The sequence below is a fragment of the Typopeltis vanoorti genome, chromosome 2 (assembly GCF_054136105.1).
Source record: "Typopeltis vanoorti isolate ZY-2024b chromosome 2, IOZ_Tvanoo_1.0, whole genome shotgun sequence".
Classification (NCBI taxonomy): Eukaryota; Metazoa; Arthropoda; class Arachnida; order Uropygi; family Thelyphonidae; genus Typopeltis; species Typopeltis vanoorti.
The window spans coordinates 4,868,339-4,888,597 of NC_143550.1; the positions used below are offsets into that span (position 1 = coordinate 4,868,339).

A 20,259-nucleotide genomic window follows, 5' to 3' on the forward strand; every position below is an offset into this window, starting at 1 on the left:
CAGGACTGGATTAAGGCGAACTGATCCGCTAAGAACAGCTCAACAATGGGTCCCCTCATCCCCAAGGAAGAACCATTAATTCACAGTTGCACTACAAGACAACTTGAAGTTGCCTCCGATGGGCAAGCTTCAGACTGTCTTGTAGAACAAATTGCATCAACTTTTGCAGTAGAGATATTAAGCGAGTTACAGACAAAGTAAATCAGTAGTGAGAATTGTGTGGCTTGAGCCAGCTTGTGACAGCTTAACTTCATCATCATATTTTGATTTCTGAACGTGAAATGGACAAACTAGTAGTCGTGAGTGTAGAGCTGTGTTGAACTTTAATCTTGTCAGAGTCAGATACAGTGCAAGCAAGCTTTTGATGATAGTTTTGATTTGGAAGATCATATTCTGTATCTTGTGGGAAAAAATTAGCAAACTTTCTAGTCTTAGCCACTTAATCCAAAGCCTTTTGTTGATTCTTTTTGAGTTTTATCTTTTTTTTTTTTTTTTGCCACTTAATTGAACTGAACACGTTTCATCTTGTGGTCTGAAAATACAGAAGCAAATATTTAAAACGCCATAGAGAATTATGGATCATATATATGTATAATGATTAGATAAACGTTGATAAGACATTCAAACATATTGAACTCTAGGTTTATGTTCGACACCTTCAAACTTTTAAACTTTAGTCACTAACTATACAAAAGAGAACATTTTTATAACAAGTCAGATTAAAGTTGAACACGAAGATAAGAACAATTATGACAGATAAGAACAATTACGAAAAATTCAACTAAAGTCGAGTGTGGCAGTGAAAGATTTGAGAGTTAAGGGTATGATAGCTAGGATTAAAAACTCTGTGGTACCATTCCTCCCCTTTGTGCCATAAACGTGTGCTTATTTTGCTTAATGTTTAAACCAGCGCTGATTAAATGTACTGATTACTAAAACCTTTTTTTTTTTTTAAATACTGTGCCATGGAGCACAGTATTTAAAAAAAGTTGTCTATGAGTCTTGAGCTTTAGAAAGTCTTGAAAAGTGGTTTAGAAGGTACTAATTCAGTGTTTCAGTCATTAAAAGCTGTTCAGTTCTTTATATGGTTTATAATCCATTATAAAAATAGATGTGGTATGTTTTTGTAGAAAACAACCTCTTGCTGGAAACATTCAGACCGAATCGAATCTTAAATGCTAAAAGTTTACATGTATCTGCAACAAACCTATCAGACTGATAAAAGTATTTTCTTTTTATTTTTATGCATTGATATGTTTCTCAGTGTAGCAGTTATACTATTGTATAACTTCTAGAACTGTAAATATACAATGTATGCAAGTCTCGAGTTTTCCTTTTTTTCTAAAAAAAAATCTGAGTGAGTCATTTTGCTGGTAAAAGAAATCAATTTTATAACAAAAATGGTGAAACCCCCCTCAGTATATTTTGTACAATCTTTTTTTTTTTTTTAATCTCACATTTTGAAGAAGAAATTTAGCCATACATTTCATCAGCTGAAACATCGATTAGATATTTCGTGACAATAGTTTTTTGACACTCCTACTTCGTTGGGCTGCTTGAGTGCTTTATTGAGATCACTGAACCCTTAATCCAATGAGTCTTCCCCCCTTTTACCTTCCACAGTGTGGGGGTTTCCGGTATGTAAATATACTCTTATGTTTAATGTGGGTATAAAAATTATTTATATCATTCATGTTTTTAATAAAAGGAAATGATGCACATGCACTTCTCGGAAAAGTCATGAAAAAATTGTTCTGAAAGTAATTCTTTGCTTTAATCTAATAGCAAGTCACTTTTGTTCAACTGTTTCCTTTAGCAAAGAAAAACCTCGTGTTATTTAAAACGGTACTTAACCTGATGCTTCTAGAATTGATGACACTTGTGTAGGAGGAATCTTGTCTTTATGTTATGTTAGAAACAAATGACAGCGTTCAACGTACATGCCAAGAGAGTTGCCAAGAGATGTGATGTTATTTTGGCAGTCGGTGTTGCGCTCTGTGTTCATCGGTGTGCTGTCGTTCATCATTGGCCTTTCTTGTTGGCTTGTGGTTGGTTATTTTGTATTAGTTTTTCGACAAGAAATTTTCGATTTTGACTCATTCATTATCTTCTCACTGATTTTGTGTGTGCGCGCGCGTGCATGTGTGTTTATGTTGTACTACTTTTTATGTTTCTAATTCTGAGTTCTTGTCAATGATTCCATTTGCTTTGTAACTGCAGTGCATTATAAGCAATTAATGTATTTTTTAGAAATAAAATAGCATATTTATAAGCAGCCAGTGCGTTGCTAGGCGATATAGCAAACCGTAAGGGGGAAAAAACACTGAGCGGAACTAATTATAAAATAAGAGGATAGCGTTTGGAAGATAAACGTGCAAAATATATATGATTCCATAATGTAATATAATCCACAGATATTAAATAAAATGCAATAACATCTCTCCAAGTAATTCAGCGATCTCAGATTAACGCGAGAATCTCGCAAGTAATAGCGAAATAAGTTTATAGATGTTAAGAGTGATTTGCAGCTTGCGTAGGAAGAATCCTGCTTGTGTCATAAACAGATGACGGAAGGATGATGCTATTGGGGCAGTACTTGCGACTCTTTTCATATTAATAATCGACATTTTATGCAGCTTCTCTGGCAGTTTTGTATTAACGAAGAAATTATCGTTGACATTGATATTATTCCCTTGATATATTATTATTTTGTGTGTCGTAAAACGTCTCATAAGTTAAAAAGGTGTCTCAAGAACTGAATAAGGCCGTGATATTATTTTAGAAGCGATACTGTACTGACATTATTATTATTATTATTTCAAATAACGAGTCAAAACAAAATATTTTCAGCAAATAGCTGCTTTCAAAACTTAACAAACTTCCTATTCGTCGGTATTCGGCACGTTTTTATTATTATTATTTTTTTTTTTCCATTTTTTTATTTTTTTACATATGGGACGTATTTAACGATATGTCACGTGTGTTGTTGTTACCTGAAATAAGTAAAACACTCGAATATAAATTATGTAAATCGTTAAATTATGCCACCTGGAGCTTATCTGCATCATTTTATACTCATAACCCCCCCCCCCCCCCCCTTACAACTTAGCTCCCTGTTTTGTTTGTTCCCTCACAGTTTTATATGAAAATTTATCAACACAAAAAATTTGTTCAAAAACAGTTTAATGATATAGAAATGTGTGCAGTGGAGGGCACCTCCCCCTTCACTTTAATCTGATTAGGATGAATTCAAAGATGTCTGGAGGAAGTATCCATCCTCTTCATAAGGGATGATGGAATTCATCACGGGACCTTCATCAGTATAAGAGACAACGACAACTATATTTCATATTTGGTTAAAATTAGATGAATGATGGAATTTGTAAAGATATATGTAGAGGCATAATAATAATAAAGTGTATTTTTTTGACATTTATGATATTTTTAAAGGTGTTAATTAATTTTTATATTAATTAGCTTCTAACTTTCAAATTTGGCTGGCATTAAAAAGGTATAGGCTGATAACATTTAACTGAGACGAAATCACAGTAATTACGTAACTTAGAGTTGATGCCATGATGACTCTTAATATTTAATGCATTATATACCTTCATGTTAACTGCATGAAATGAGGTCTGTAGAAGAAAGACTATTATAGATTCGTTTCTTGTTACCGATAACACAAACTTCTCCACTAACAGATCTTTTTCCAGCTGAATTAATTGATATGTGGTGCAGGGAAATACAATTTTTACTCATGGAAGAAACTCTGAGATTTTAATCCCACAACTCATCTTAATTGTTGATTGAACATACCAATAAAGATTAATTTGGAACATCACCTCTTACCTAGCACATTGTGGAAATGCATTCAACTTCTGCAATGGTGGGAGGTGGAGACCATCTGTCTACTGAATTTCACAAAGTTAGGACATATAAAAATGCTGCCTGCTCCCTTTGGAGAATGAACGACGAGTATTGGATGTTTTTTTTTGTACTTACTTTAATTTTTGTTTATGTGTTAGTACTTCATGACATCATTTGAACAATATATATATATATAATAATGCACAGTCATGTGAGCTTTTGTGAGCTAACATGCAGTAAAGTCATTTTCTCAGTAATCTTCATAAGTCTTGTTCCCTATTAATGAGACCACAGTAGATATCAGAACTGCTTTTACTGTAATATAAAGCAGTGTCTGCTTTATAAGACAAAATTATACATTATAGGATTTTTAGCCAATGTGGTGGAGTCACTTGCTGTCTGTTTATTGAGGGATTACACCGCAGTAAATACAGATTTTTTATTATTTATTTATTTATTTTTTATGCTGCTCCTACTCATGAAAAGTTATTTTTGCAAACCTATAATCCATTTAGTACTGTGGGTGGGCTAAGGACTTTTTTTTTATTTTATCAATAATAATAATACTAATAAAGTAAAAATACAAATATATATATATAATATTCATCCAAGCTTGATTTGCTTCCTCAGCCTTAAGTAAAAGTAAAAGACTGGTTATATTCCACTAATTTGAGCCTTACCCAAGGGCCTTTGAGTTGTGGAAATACTTTCTGAATATGAATACTGTGCCGAACAAAGCAGCCTTTTGCAATTTCCTAGTTTTTAATCCATCTAACTCGAGTGCTTTTAGATGTATTTTTCAATGTTTTGGGGATGGCACCTAAAGCACCTATTATTATGGGAACAATTTTCATTTTCTTTTGTCAAATTCGTTCAACTTTGACTTGCAACTCACAATACTTTGTAATTTTTTCAGTTTCTTTTTTGTCAATTCGGCTATCTCCTGGTGCTGATATTTTGATAAACTGAACATCCTTGTTTTCACTTTTTTCAACCACTGTTATATTGGCTGTATTACATTCCAAGCTTTTGTCAGTCTGGATTTTGAAATCCCAGAGTATTTTTAGCTTTTTTATTCTCAATCACTTTTTGGTTAACTTTATGCTTCCAATAGTCTATATATTATATATATTTAATTAAATTTTTTTAAATATATTTATTTATATATTTATTATATGATACATACACATATTTATCCACTCTCTCTATATATAAAAAGATAAGCCAAAATTTGAAACATTTTTATGTCACATTTTTTGTCTCTTCATTGTTTTGAGCCGGGTTAAGCCAATAAGCTGATAAGCTGAAATTTGAAACGTTTTTTGTCTCTTCATTGTTTTGATCCGGGTTAAGCCGATAAGCTGATAAGCAGAAATTTGAAATGTTTCACGTCCAACAATGTGTTTGCCGTTTGCCTTCATGGGACAACCATTTGTTGGACATTTCAAAACAACGGAGTTGTTTTGAAATGTTTACCAAGTTTATATATATATAAAATTTTTTATATATATATAAACCAAGTTTATATATATATTACCAAGTGTGGAGTTGCCCAGACTTGCACTACGTGCAGGTGCAAACTTGATTTGCTTGTCTGTTTGTTTACTTGGGCAATAGGATTGAAACCAAGTTTATATATATAAAATAGCTTGGTATCTTTAACGTATATTATACCCAAGGTAAAACAACTTTCTACATATGTATGTATGTATGTATGTATGTATGTATATATATATATATATATATATATATATATATATGTACAGGTATCCCTTGATTAATGCAGTTAATTAATTCCTTGATGTTACCGCGTATATCAAAATCGCGTTAATCAAATCTAATAATCAATGGTAAAAATTACAATTTGTCCATGATCTATTACTGCATTAATAATTCGTTTTATATGGTACTCTTTTAGGAAAGATAAAAAAGGTAAAGGGGACTCACGGCCGTGTATCATCATACAATTACTATTATTATATATATATGCACACACATAATATATATGCACACACATAATATATATATATTATGTATTCAAGATACCAAGTGATTTTATATTCAAGATACCAAGTGATTTTATATATATATATATATATTATGTATTCAAGATACCAAGTGATTTTATATATATATATATATTATGTATTCAAGATACCAAGTGATTTTATATATATATTATGTATTCAAGATACCAAGTGATTTTATATGATCTTAGTTTTTAATCCTGTTTCCCAAGAAAGTCAAGTTTTGTGCCTGCAAGTCTAAGGTAACTGATCCCTAAGGTAGTGCCAGTCGAGGCAACTCGTGGTAAAGGGGATAAAGCTCTGATCACTATTCTTAGTATTTTTCCTCTAATGTAGCACATCCCCTTGCAGAGATGTATGATGCTAAACATTAAAGGCAATGGTCACTACCCATACCAGTTTTGACCTTTGTTGTGGTCTTGTCGTTGGGAGCCAGACCTGAAATACTAAGATTGAAGTGATGCAGAGCTCGTTATGTATTTTATCAAAACAAGTTGCCACAAGGTGTTTTAACCTTATAAATAAAATCTCAAGATGAGAGATAGATGTAGAAAGTTTTAACTTGGGTATATATTATGTATTCAGGATACCAAGTGATTTTATATGAACTTGGTTTTTAATCCTGTTTCCCAAGAAAGCATAAAAGAAAATCAAGTTTGCGCCTGCAAGTACTGCAAGCCTAAGGCAACTGATCCCTAAGGTAGTGCCAGGCAAGGCAACTCATGGTAAAGGTGGATAAAGTGATCAGAGCTTTTTTGCCTTAGGGTTCTGTTCTTGGGGCCCTGTACTGTTTAATTTATTTCTTAATGATATTTTCTGTGGATTGGCTGGAGATCTTGAAATGTTTGCTGATGATGCAAAGTTATGTAGAATTATCAGGAGTATTGTTAATGTCAGTTCTCTACAGGAAGATTTGAATAGACTTTTAGCTTGGACAAATGAGTTGGATTGCAGTTTTAATATTAATAAATGCACGGTGTTACACTTTGGGATACAGAGATATAAGCCAATGTACTGTATTGGTGGAGCTTACTTGGGAAGTGGATGAGATTCGGGATCTTGGAGCGATGGTAGGCAGTGGACTGAAGTTGAAAGTTTATTTTTCACTTGGTTAGACTATAATAAATTTAGTTTAATCCTTTATCCAAGTGTGAGCAAACAAAGTTTGCACCTGAAAGTATCTTCTGGACTGGGGTAAAGTGGTATAACACTGGGCAACTCCTTGCAAAGGTGGAGCAAGCTACCAACACTCCTATCTCAGTATCTCCCATAATGCAAAACACATCTCCTTGTGGATATGTATAATGTTATGCATTAAGGGAAGGGCCACTACCCAGACTAGTTTCGACCTTTATTGAGGTGGGTGAGAGTAAAGAATAAACCCATCATCGGCCTATTGAAAAATAAAGGGGTCAGAGTTCCCCCGAAGAGAAGTAAAAGAGGGGTAAGGAAGTGACAGAGAGGTCAAGGTGGGGTGCTGGGGGTGGAGGGGAGGGGAAGAGGAGAGGAAGCGGAATAGGATGGGAAGGGCGGGTGGGGAGGTGGGGGTAGGGAAAAAGAAGAAAAATAGGCCTCAGCTCATTATTCGCATCTTGCTAGCTTAAGGCTATCAAGTGATATTTCCTCACCCTCCTCGGAGATCTGCCTCAAGAAATCAAAAGGACCACGGAAGTAGCCGGTTTCCAGGTGACCCGCCCCTTCAGGGCAGCCCGCATCGAGTTGGCCTGCGCTGCCTGGGTTTTTCCTCCGAACTACCTCCGTGGGAGACCAGGAAACAAAACAGACCTCGGGGGGGATGCAGAGACCAAGAAGATGACTCGGAGTGGAGCTGCTGCTGCAGATGGAGATCTTAAAGCAGCAGCAGGCAGAACTTGATGGTGTTGTTTCTGACAGTACACAGGATTGGAGGTGAACACCACTTGTTGTTAAATTTGGTGTCACCCAGAGCCTCTCTCTCGAGATGTAAGAACCTCCTTAAGGAGCCATAGAACATGTAGAGGACGATCCGAGAGAGATCCAACAGACTGGGAGGATTAGCATAGTTGGAAAATTTTTTCCTAACCTTCCAGATGTGATATTTAAATTCATTGATGATAAATACTAGTAACTTCTGCCTGTTGTTGGCTGGTGGAGCGAACTGCAGGAAGATCACTTGCTCCTGCAGTAGGAGGGGGATGCGGAGCACGTCGCTTAGCCTCCTCCAGATGAAGATGAAAATGGGACACCCGTAGAAAGCGTGCTCTACGGTGTCCGGGCTCCAGCAGAAGCTACAGAATGGGTTCCAGTTGTTGTTGAACCACCACTTATTCACATTGACTGGAAGGTGTCCATAGGCTATCCTCCAGGCCAGGTCCTTTCTCGACGGGTAACCTCGATGTTTAGAGAGGTGGCCGAAGAGGATGTCATTGTTGTTGATTCCTAGATCCAGAACGTCAGGATGAAGGATGTTAAGGAGATGATCATACCACATCTTGCTGTTCCGGATCCCGGCAGTGTTGACACCCGACGAGCGGAGTTTTGTACTAGCTGGCAAAGTCTATTGTAATCCTCTGGAACAATATCCGCCTTGGGACCCTGGTGGGCTGGGATCCCAAAAAGGGGAAGCTTAAAGCCTAAGAAATACCGCCCAGGATAGCTGCAGGGATGGTTGGTCTGTAATATCTTGCTAAAATGGAAGGCAGTATTGCTCAGGTATTTGATGTTAAGGACGGGGAGGCCAAAGCCCCCCAGCTTCTCCGGAAGTTGAAGGATCTTCATGTCAACCTCCTGGCATAGACTGCCCCAGAAGAACTTCAATGGTTTCCTGTAAAGCTGAAGTTCTTGATCTTCGCTGATGTTTGTTATCATCCCCAGCTTCAGTCTGTCATTGACACGGGCGAGAATCTTGTAGTCCGTGTTCGACAGACTGATGGGCCTCCAGTTTTTGATGTTGGATGGATCCCCGTTGGTTTTGGGGATGAATACTGTATGGCATTCCACAAATTCTCGCGGCACATTCCCTGTGTTGAGAAAGTTGTTGAATAGTGCCACAAGAATGGGGGAGGATGTAGTCCCAGGCTTCTCGATAGAGTTCTGTGCTTAGTCCGTCTGGCCCAGGTGCTTTCTTCGTACGGCACTGCTTGAAGGCTGATGTTATTTCGGCCGCTGTGATTGGTGCATCCAACCCTGCTTGGATGTGCACAGGGAAGGGGTCAATATTCCAACAGGAGTAATCTTGGGGGGTATTGTTGTCCTGATAGAGGGTGTTGTAGTACCCCCAGAAGGCCTTCAGGATGTCGGGTGTTATGGTGTAAGTACACCCGCCTTCAGTGATGGTGGTGATGGTTCTCTCCTGTCGAAAATTGACATAGCGCCTGTTATAGAAAGCAGCCGATTGCCTGTCTTCCGAGCAGAGGTGGAGTCGGATCTTGGTGTTCTTGTCTTCCACCTGCTTCTGTCTCTCCGCTTCAATGTCGAGATTAATGTCACGGATGGCATTGTGACATGGAAAGCCTTGGTGTTGGCTGGCCACGAACCAGCTTCTTTCCTTGTATAGATCACGAAGCCGAGATCTTCTGAGGAAGGCACGTTCTAGGCCCCATTTTATCATGTTTTTCTTTAATTTTAGATTTTAGTTGTGCCCACGCGTCCCAGTCCCAGCCAGTTGTGCTCCAAGTGGAGCACAGTTGGTTAAGCTTAGCCGAGAACAAGGACGGGAAGTCTGGTGGTAACTTCCAGGGGCCCGGACCAACTTCTACTGCTTCTAGTGGATGATACGTGAGCACAACCATTTTGTGGTCCGAGATGGTATAATTAATTTGAACGTGCCTTATGACTTCGGATCTGGAGACAAGGGAGGGTGACAGGTAGAACCGGTTGAGCCGTGTGCCGATACCTTGGCCTGTCTACGTATAATCCCGACAGTAGGGGTTGTGAGCCCTCCAGATATCCGTCAGCTGGAGATTCCTGAGGTGAATTCCCAGTTGCCTGTAACCAGCAGTACCTGTATTGGGATTACCTTCCACTTTATTGTTGGCCGGGTCCGCCACACAGTTAAAGTCCCCCATCAGGATGACGTGATGGGCGCCATATAAGTAAGTGTAAAGTGACTGGAAGAAAGTCGATCTTGATGTTGGATCTGCTGGGGCATAGATGTTAATGTACCTGGTGGTACAGCCCCGGTACTTCTAGTCAATGGCGAGAACTCTCCCTTCTGCGTCCCTCTGGATGTTATGGAAGGCTCCGAGGAGGGGGGCTAGCATAAGTACCCTGACCCCAGTGCTGTTTCTGTTGCCGAAGCTCCAAAACGATGTTACGGGGTACTTATGGCTTGGTTCGTGCATGTCCTTGTAGTGGAAAAAGTGTGTTTCCTGCAGGAACAAAAGCCGGATGTTGAACGCTAGCATGAGCTTCCACACCTCTTCTTGTTTTGATGTTGAGCTGAGCCCTCTGATGTTGAGCGAGGCAATGCAAAAAGGGGGGTGGCGGCATTATGATGTTTTATGTTGTCGTACCCAGCCTAGGTCCTTGATTCGCAATTGCTTGACATATTTTATTAAGGCTTCAATTTTTGGGGGGGGGGGTAGTATATCCCGCACCCTGCAGACCGGCTGCCAGTTCTGCATACGAGCTCGAGAGGACCTCGAACTCGTGACGACTGTTCTTAATCTTGAAACTTGCTAATTTATTGTTCACTATTTGATGGTCAAAGCAGTTGAACTGGGTGCCGGTGTGTCTACTAATTTTAGAGTTAATGCTCTCTTGATGGCGGGAAGGGGGTTCCACCTCCATTTCGGACTTAGATGTTGTTGAGTCCGTGCTTTTTCTGGAGCGGCTTCGATGTTTTTTCCCCATTTTAGGGGAAGCCTGCTCCTTCCTTTTCTTAGGAGGTTCTTTGGGGGGTTGAAGTTGATGTTTCCCTTCCTCTGTCTTCTGTTCTTCTGCAGGGTGGACGCTGACTACTATAGGGGAAATATTAGAAGCGTCTACAGACGAAGCCTCCTCCAATGTTGTTGAGGGTGGGGGGATAGCTGGTGAAGTGTTATCCTTAGCTTCATCTGTATCCTCGGTTGTTCGTTGTTCCTCCGTCGCTGGTAGTGGTATGGTTGAAATGACCGAGGGGGGGGGGGGACTGTTTCCTCAGCTGATGTTGTTGCTGGGGGGGGGGAAACAGTACCTTCTGCTGTTGATGGTGCAGGACGTTTCATAATTTTCCCTAGAACTGTTTGAGAGAATGTTTTCTCCCCGATGGTGTTGGGGAGTACCTGAAATTCACTGGCGTCTCGAGCAGGCTGCGGGTTCAACGGTTCAATCGGTGCCCCTGCCCGCTCTGCAAATGTGCGCAGAGGACACGATGTTATTTTGTGCTCTGTATTGGAGCACTTTTGGCAGGGGTGTGGGCACTGGCTGGAGATGTGCCCGACGCCGACGCAGTTGAAACACTTGGCTCGGGGGCAGTCACTACCCAGATGTTCAGTCGCGCCACATCGCAGACACTGTCTTTGTACCCCGGGATGATTAACCATGACACGCGACGTGCCGATGGTAACGAGGTTTGGCACTGGCTGTCGCATGTCCATGGTAAAGGTGACTTCGCCGGAGTACCAGGCGGGGATCCTCCTTAGAGATGCCCTTCTTTATATTACTCACTTTCCCCCACTTACTAAAAGTTTGTACAAGCACGTCTTCTCCGGCTTCTAGATATTCCATAGGGAAGCGGTCGATCTTAATTTGACATACTTGTGACCCCACCATGGTAGGGGTCACCTGCTTCCCTTGGATGGGGAAACCCTTCAGAAGTTGATCTCTCAAAGCTAAGTTCTTGACTACTATAAGAAATCGTCCTCCTCCATACGGGGTGAAGGAGTAGATGTTAGACACTCCTATTATCTCCTTAAGGGCTGTAGTTAGGGCTCTCTGATCCTCCATTCCTGGAATCTGCACTCCTAATGTCCGGGTCCTGGGGGGGGGGATGGGGATTACTCTGCTCATCATTAGTCTCTGCTTTCTAAAAAAAAGAGAAAAATTAAGAGTCCTAAGACTCTGTAAGAAAATCCCGTAGTGCGTATAAGCGCACTACCAGCAAGTTAGTAGAGTTAGTACTAAGAATGCAAAAGGTTAGTACAACAAACTAAAAAACAAGTATAAATAACAAAATATTAGTAAGTAACAAATTCAACAATGAATAAATACAATACTGTCCTGCTGCAATTGAGGTCTCTTCAGTGGGAGGTCATCTCTACCTATAGGAATTGTCAAACGGTGTGCCACCTTTTTATTAAATTACTCTGGATTTAGAAAAAGATGTTGAAAGTTTATTTTTCACTTGGTTAGACTATAATAAATTTTGTTTAATCCTTTATCCAGGTGTGAGCAAACAAAGTTTGCACCTGAAAGTAAAGGTGGCACACCGTTTGGCAACTCCTATAGGTAGAGATGACCTTGCTAATGCGTCTGCCTGGTATCTCCACTTGGGCCTGGTTCCCACTGAAGAGACCTCAATAAAGGTCGAAACTGGTCTGGGTAGTGGCCCTTCCCTTAATGCATAACATTATACATATCCACAAGGAGATGTGTTTTGCATTATGGGAGATACTGAGATAGGAGTGTTGGTAGTTTGCTCCACCTTTGCAAGGAGTTGTCTGGTGTTGTACCACTTTACCCCAGTCCTGAAGATACTTTCAGGCGCAAACTTTGTTTGCTCACACTTGGATAAAGGATTAAACTAAATTTATTATTGCAGTGAACTGAAGTTCAGGAGGAACATTGCACTTGTTGCAAAGACTGCATATCAGTTTAATAAGCCGAAAGGCTATTTTACCGGCGAACGTGTTAATAGAAAGGGGGATGGTAAATCCCTTTATGTTTTTATAGCCGGGTATGAAACTCGGATCGAAATCCATAGAGTTTCATGCCGAAAAAACTATCGGCAAGCCCAAGTGTAAATGATCACTTGGGTAGTACAACACCAGGGCAACTCCATGCAAAGGTGGAGCAAGCTCCGTCACTAAGTTTAATATTCTCTCATAATGTAAAACCCAGCTCCTAAGAGATGTATATATATTGTTTTACATTATGAGAAGAGGTCACTATCCAGACCGGTTTCAACCTTTTTTGAGGTCTCATCAGTGAGTAGGTAGACCTGGAATATCAAGGTTTTAAGTGAACACGAACTTACATACCTCTACTATCGAATCGCCGAAGTGGTGTACTCCTATATTTGTATTAACATGTTCGCCGGTAAAATAGCCTTTCGGCTTATTAAATCACTAATTAACAATAATATAGGAGTACACCACTTCGGCAATTCGATAGTAGAGGTATGTAAGTTTTTAACTTAAAACCTTGATATTCCAAGTCTACCTACTCACTGATGAGACCTCGAAAAAGGTTGAAACCGGTCTGGGTAGTGACCTCTTCTCATAATGTAAAACAATATATATACATCTCTTAGGAGCTGGGTTTTACATTATGAGAGAATATTAAAGTTAGTGACAGAGCTTGCTCCACCTTTGCATGGAGTTGCCCTGATTTTGTACTACCCAAGTGATCATTTACACTTGGGCTCACCAATAGTTTTTTCGGCATGAAACTCTATGGATTTTGATCTGAGTTTCATACCCGGCTGTAAAAACATAAAGGGATTTATCATCCCCCTTTCTATTGACTGCATATCATATTGCTGCCATGATAAAAAGTACATTGATATATAAGGATTAGGAGGTAGTGGGGTTCCTCTATATAAGGCATTGGCCAGATCACACATGGATTCTATTAGATTAATACAGAAGAAATTAATAAAGTGGATGGAAAGAATGAGAGGTTATTCCTAGAAGTTGTGTAAAGATGTGGTGAAGAAGGCTGTGAGGAGTAGATTTTTTACGTGGAGAGTTGTCAGTGAGTGGAATGCATTGCCTGAGTGTGTTGTGAGTGCAGTAGTGTAAATAAACTTCAAAGCTCATTATGGTTGACATGTTGCTGGTTGAGTGGGCCTCCCACGATGAGTCTGTTGACTCCATGGAGGTTACCAAATAATAATATTAATAATACTGAAATCATTTGTTTTAATTTTCTTCACTCTTGCTTACATATCTACAGTGCTCTTCATTTCACTCTGCATCCATCTCAACTCCTTTCTCATCTTCACCAACTCAGCTTTCAAATCTTGCATCCTTTTTTTTTAATATCATTCACTCTCGCTATTTTATCACCAATCACATACACTTGTTTACCATCAACTCTACTTTCCACCTTACTATTAATTACTCTGATTTTTAACCTCATTATTGCCCACTTTTTCGTTAATTTCACTCTGATTTTTAACATTATTTTCTTCTGATTTATCGTCAATCAAACTCTTTTCCTTGCTATCCCTTCCTCCTTATACAGTTTCCAGCAATGGCCTCTTGTTCTACCCCCCTCTCCAATTCTATGAAAAATCTCTTCCATGTCTACCTGATAACAACCCCTGACCAGTTTATATGTCTCAATCATATCCCCCCCCTCTTCCTCCTATTCACGAGGCTCTGCAACTTACATTCTCTCAATCTGTCCTCGTACTCCAAAGACCACTGACTACCTTTGTGAATCTTCTCTGTAGCCTTTCCGACATATCCTTGTCACCATGAAAACCCGGCAATGAAATCTGTGCACAATAATCCAAATGAGGCCTGATCAAGGCCTTATGCAGAATCATAACCTCTCTATTTCTGCATGTCAGGGTACTCCACATCATTGCCATTATCTGATGTGAAATCTTCACAACTTATGCAATGTGGCCACTGAATTTCAGGTCCTTGTCAACCATCACTCATAGATCTCTCATCTCTTCTACTTCTGTTAAAGTTTCCCCACCAAGTGTATATTTTGCATCCATATTTTGCACCAAATCTCAAAACCTTAAACTTGGCAACATTCATGTAATCTATTCAAGTCCTCTTGTAAGGCATTAACATCAGCCTGATTGTGCATTGCTCTCCCCAGTTTTGCATCATCTGCAAACAGCTGGATATCACTAGTTAAACTCAACCCAATATCATTAACATGCAAATTGAACAACAGTGACCCCAAAACTGACCCCTGTGGCTCACCACTGGTGACCTTTCTCTTTTGAAATACTGCTCCCCCGTATACAACTTTCTGATACCTATCTGACAGCCAGTCACTGATCCAACACAGAAGTCTGTTATCCAATCCCATCTCTTTCAATTTATTTAAGAGCTTGTCATGTAGCAGTCTATCAAAAGCCTTTGCAAAATCCAAGTACACCACTGTATATGCATCTCCTCTGTCCAAGGTATTTGTCACCTTGTTATAGTACATAAGTAAGTTGGTGAAGCATGATCTCCCCTTAACAAACCGTGCTGATAACCACAGAGAATACTGCTGTTATCAACCCATTTCTATATCCTACTTCTCACCAATTTCTCCAGCACCTTCACCACAACTCCAGATATACAGACTGGTCTGTAATTTGAAACTACAGCCTTATCACTGCCTTTATGCAGTGGAACAATTTTACCCTCCTTCCACTCACTTGGAACCTGTGCTGTTGAAAAAACTCTTGTTAAACAGGCATGCCGATGCTACTGCCAGTTCCCTGGAATATTTTCTTAAGATGCATGGCGATATTTCATCAAATCCTATTGCCTTATTAACATCAAGGTTATTTATTTCCTCAAATACCTCCTGCTCACTCATTGATTCCACTCTGATCAGGATGAAACACACTTATATATTGATAACTGAATACCTCAACAATGTCTTCTGCAGCAGTTACATTCTACCACTTCATCCCTTAACTTCATCTTTCCATGATCATTCTTCCTTCTACTTGCCACATATCTAGAAAACTCTCTAGGGTTTTTCTTAGCCTGATTTTCCAATTTCTGCTCATACTCTATTCATACTCATTTTCGGTATTCGTATAGCTATTATTACTACTCGCATATGCCACTCTGCTCTGCTCTGTAATAAATGACAGTGTGCGCCCTCTCATTTTCCAAGCCATTATCCCCACATGAGACCATCCCTGCTACCTTCCACCCATGTAATTCCAGTTTCATTACCCTTAACACACACACTTGCAAAGAAAATTTGTCCCCAAAGTCTCTCCAAATGTCTGCATTTTTCTGCATTCAAATGTCATCGATCTCTTGCATATAGCTGTCTCCTATCCTCAAATGTACTCCACACATCCACATATTCCAGATTTCTCTTGCTGCACATTCTTGCTATCATCTTATTCATTATCACTGCTCTTCTCCTCTACTCAGCATTATCATTATTATTATTGCTTGACCACACACCTCTAAGTAGTCCAAGGGCTCATTGTTGGATGACACTCTACTGTATGCTTCTATACACAAATCTCTCCATTTCCCCTACTACTTAATTCTCAACCTACGCAATGACTACTCCCATCAACGCCATCTACCACCCATCCTCACTACCACCAACAATAGTATTTTTTGTCTGTAAATTGTATATGGCCGATTTGCCTGTATGCTGGATGAAACCCTGCTACCTCCATATGAGATTGGCTATCTCACCTTTAAGTGAAAGAGCCCATATAAAGGTTTCTCTCATCAAGACAAGAATTGAACCAGATCTTTTCTATTCAAAGGGTGCAATGTTCTGTTGTTATTATATCAGGCAACATGCTCACATCTTTTGTCAGACACATATCTTCTACGCTATCTTTACCATTAACCTCAAATTTTATGCTACATGATTCATGCTACTTCTCAGGTCATTTGTCCCAATTATTATTATCCTCTTCTCTACATTTTCATACCTCTTCTCTGCTGTTGTCACACCCTCTATCTCATTCCACCTGGCAAGAACTCATCTGGCAATCTACTCTGCACATACACTCCAAATCATCAAATCTCCAGACATGATACTCCAGACAGATTTGTTCATCCATCTCTCACACATGCTTTTGTCCTTTTTGCACTGGCCAACCTATCCAGCCTCCCAATATCTTCATTTATCCTCCTTAACTTCTTCTTCCCTTCTATTTCATTTTTCAGCAGTTCTGTTTCTCTCTCCAAACATCTGACATTCACACATACACACAGTTATGGCAATCAGACATATCATCCTCCTCTGCCATATGTACATTTTTCACATTTTCTTCACCCTCCAATGCACTTCTGATATCCACAAATTGGCATTTACCCATTTCCCAAGTACTGTCTCTGTTGTTTCTAAGTCCCAAGATCGAAATACTTATGTCTACCAGCGGTTCCCACTGCCTACATTTCATGTACAAATACACAATCCCTTCTCTCACCTGTCACATTTTTAAACACTAGGATGCATACGTACTGTATGCATAGCAAGCTACAAAATCCTCAGCTTTGCTACGAATGAGGTGGTTTTTAAATATTGGTGGGCTGGGTGACACCATGTTATAACTGGCTGCCCCCATTTTGAATATGATCTATACATGGATACAATATTGATAAAATAAAATCCTAACAGAAGACCACCCGATTATACAAAAAATCATCAATTTCAGTAGTGCAAATTATCTCTGATGAGAAATAGATTAAATTCAGTTGTTCTTCCAGTGAAGCCATAAATTTGTGTGCATTGATTATATAGATTATAATTTTTAAACATTGTAACTATTGTAAAAATATTGTAAATAAATATAGATGGCCTTCAGGATGTTTTCAGTGATTGTGAGGTCTTGATCATTAAGAACGATTTTCCTTATTACCTTCTTTTCTTAAGTATTTGTCATCTATCTTCTGAAGAAAGCCACAGAGGGGGTTTGCTGCAGCTCTTTTATTTTTGTTTCCAGTTCGTTTTGTTTATTGACTGCTCTTTTATGCTATGGTCATAACTCTTCTATCGTCAGCAGAACTCCACCTCCTTTTTTACACTTTCTGGTTGCACAAAATACATTATACCATTCTATCTTTATTCCTATCAGGATGACATCCTTATCCAACCATGCCTCACATATTCCAATAATTTTTGAGTGAACGAATTCAATTAATGCAACCATTTCATTTCCTTTTTTTTTAGATACTTCTAGCATTCATAAAGGAACTTAATAGCTCATTCCCAGATCTATAAGAAGTTTCACTGATAATAGATGTGACTTCTCCATACTTTTCTCGAGCTATTTCTTTTTCTCTTTACTCATCCCAGGTCATTCCCTTTTCTTTTTGTCTACACACATTCACATCCTCTTGGAGCATCATCCTTTCTCACACTGTGTTCCCTTTTCAACTCAGTCTTCCCATTTCCCTGTCTTGCACACTTGTTCTCTCATTCTCTACTCTCATGCCACTCATTTCTTCATTCATAAGCACTACTTCAATCTCTTTCTTTACTCTCCTACTCTTTCACATTGCTTCTGATTTGCTCAGATTCATTCTCTGCACTTATTAATCTCCTTCCAGCAGTAGTAGCAGTCTCTCCAAATGACTCACACCAAAACCATTAGATGCAGTCCATTACCCTTATTCAATTCAATTCTTCCTTTGAACTTATTCCATACATTAACAAACTGCACTTCTTTCTCTTCACACATTTCTGCTAATATATCATTCATAATTCTTGCTCTCAGTATACTTCAGTATTTGATATTGTCATACCTGGATGTGATAGGATGTGATCTTGATGTTCAAAGATATGTTTATTTATAGATCTTCCTATTTGTCCATAGTATGATAAGTTACAAGAACATGGTATTTCGTATACAGGTAGCATCATTGGCATAAGTTTGTCTTTTGGAGAAGGTAACAAGTGAATTTGGTAGATGGGCTTATAGGTAGCAATGAGTTTGTATTTTTTTATAATTTTTGCCGAACGTTCAGAGATGCCTTTAATATATGGTGTACAAGTCCTGTGGGCTTCTTATCGTCTGGGTAGAGTTGCAGGAGAGTGATTAATTATTTTTTGGGTAATTTTTGGATTATATTCATTTAGTAGAACTGTTTCTTTGATAATTTCTGATTCTGGTTTTAGAGATTCTTCAGACGAACAATCTTGTGTGCTTTGGATACTAGAGATTTTATGATGCCATATTTTTGAGATGGATGGTGAGCCAATGTGTTATGGATATACTTTACATCCTCCCCTTTTATCTTTATGGTGGCAAGATTTTTATTCTTGGACTTTATAACCACAACCGCAACTTAAGGATAAGGTAGCTCTATGCCTCCCAGTGTGTCCTATGTCTGTAGATGTGTGTGTGTTCACGGGGGCTGGTTTGCCCATTCTGGGGGATGAAAAACCTGAGTTTTTGGGTGAAAAAATCCCCTACAGTATGAGACTGGCTAATGTATCTTTCGTCGAAAGAGACTAGATAAAGGTTCCTCATGTCACTGATGGGAATCGAACCCAGGTCTTCCCGACCAAAGGGCTTCATCTATAATGACATGAGCTATGGAGGCTTGTTATGGATATAACGACCTGAAAAAGTTGATTTCCGGTAGTCAAGTGGAAATCAAACTATCTTGTGTATGTTTGACGTGTACATGAAGAAAGGAAATACCTTTTGATGATTCTTTTTCTAGTGTGAACTTGATGCGAGGATGTAGGTTGTTGATATTTTTTAGAAATGGGTAGAGTTCTTGTTCTGTGTGACTCAAGACAGCAAAGATATCATCAACATATTGTAGCCAGATTGGTTTAGGGCAGTTTCTCAACCTTTTTTGGATCATGCCCCACCTCAACGTCTCAAAGATTTTGATGCCCCCTTCTAGCATGATAGTCAGCTAAGTTCTGAAAAGGTATAATATAAATATGTATATGTACATTTTCTAATTGCCCCCCAAAATATTCTAATTGTCCCACGTTGAGAAACACTGGTTTAGGGTCAAGAGTGAAAATTCTATCTTCTAAGTGTTCAAGAAAAAAAGTTGGTAAGCTAGGTGATAAGAGTGAGCCCATTGCTGTTCCTTCCTCTCGTTTATATATTTTCTCTTTTCATGTGAAGTAACTTGGAGTGATTGCAAATTTGAATGATTTAACAATATTGGGTGGAAATTTTTGGGTTAACAATTTGATTGCCTCTTTGTGAAGTGATATTAGTGAAGAGAGTGACAATGTCAAACTCTATTCACCAACTCAGCTTTCAAATCTTTCATCCTTTATTTGCTATCATTCACCCCCACTATTTTGTTGAAAGTCTCACAAACTTGTTTGCCATCAGTTCCACTTATCGTCTTACTGTTAACTGCAGTCTCTTTTACAATACTCATTATTACCCATTTTATTGTTAATTTCACTCTTTTTTTTAACTTCTTCTTATAAAATGATTGCAAATGACTGAAGTGATTGCAAATTTGAATGATTCAACAATATTGGGTGGAATTGGGTGGTATTAGCCTGCCTGGTTGGCTGAGTGGTTAGCATATCTGCT

At 38.9% G+C, this 20,259-nt stretch overlaps 1 protein-coding gene across 3 annotated transcripts in view; it reads left to right on the forward strand.

Annotated features, from left to right (window-relative positions):
* The first annotated feature begins 1,693 nt into the window (after nt 1–1,693).
* Nucleotides 1,694–20,259, forward strand: part of LOC150108794 (uncharacterized) — a 499,758-nt gene continuing 481,192 nt past the window's right edge. For all 3 annotated transcript variants that reach the window (XM_090403276.1, XM_090403284.1, XM_090403293.1), the window contains exon 1: nt 1,694–2,048. In XM_090403276.1, coding sequence (XP_090259402.1) covers nt 1,941–2,048 — 108 coding nt within the window. In that variant the 5' untranslated portion in view covers nt 1,694–1,940. The remainder of the gene's footprint in view (nt 2,049–20,259) is intronic.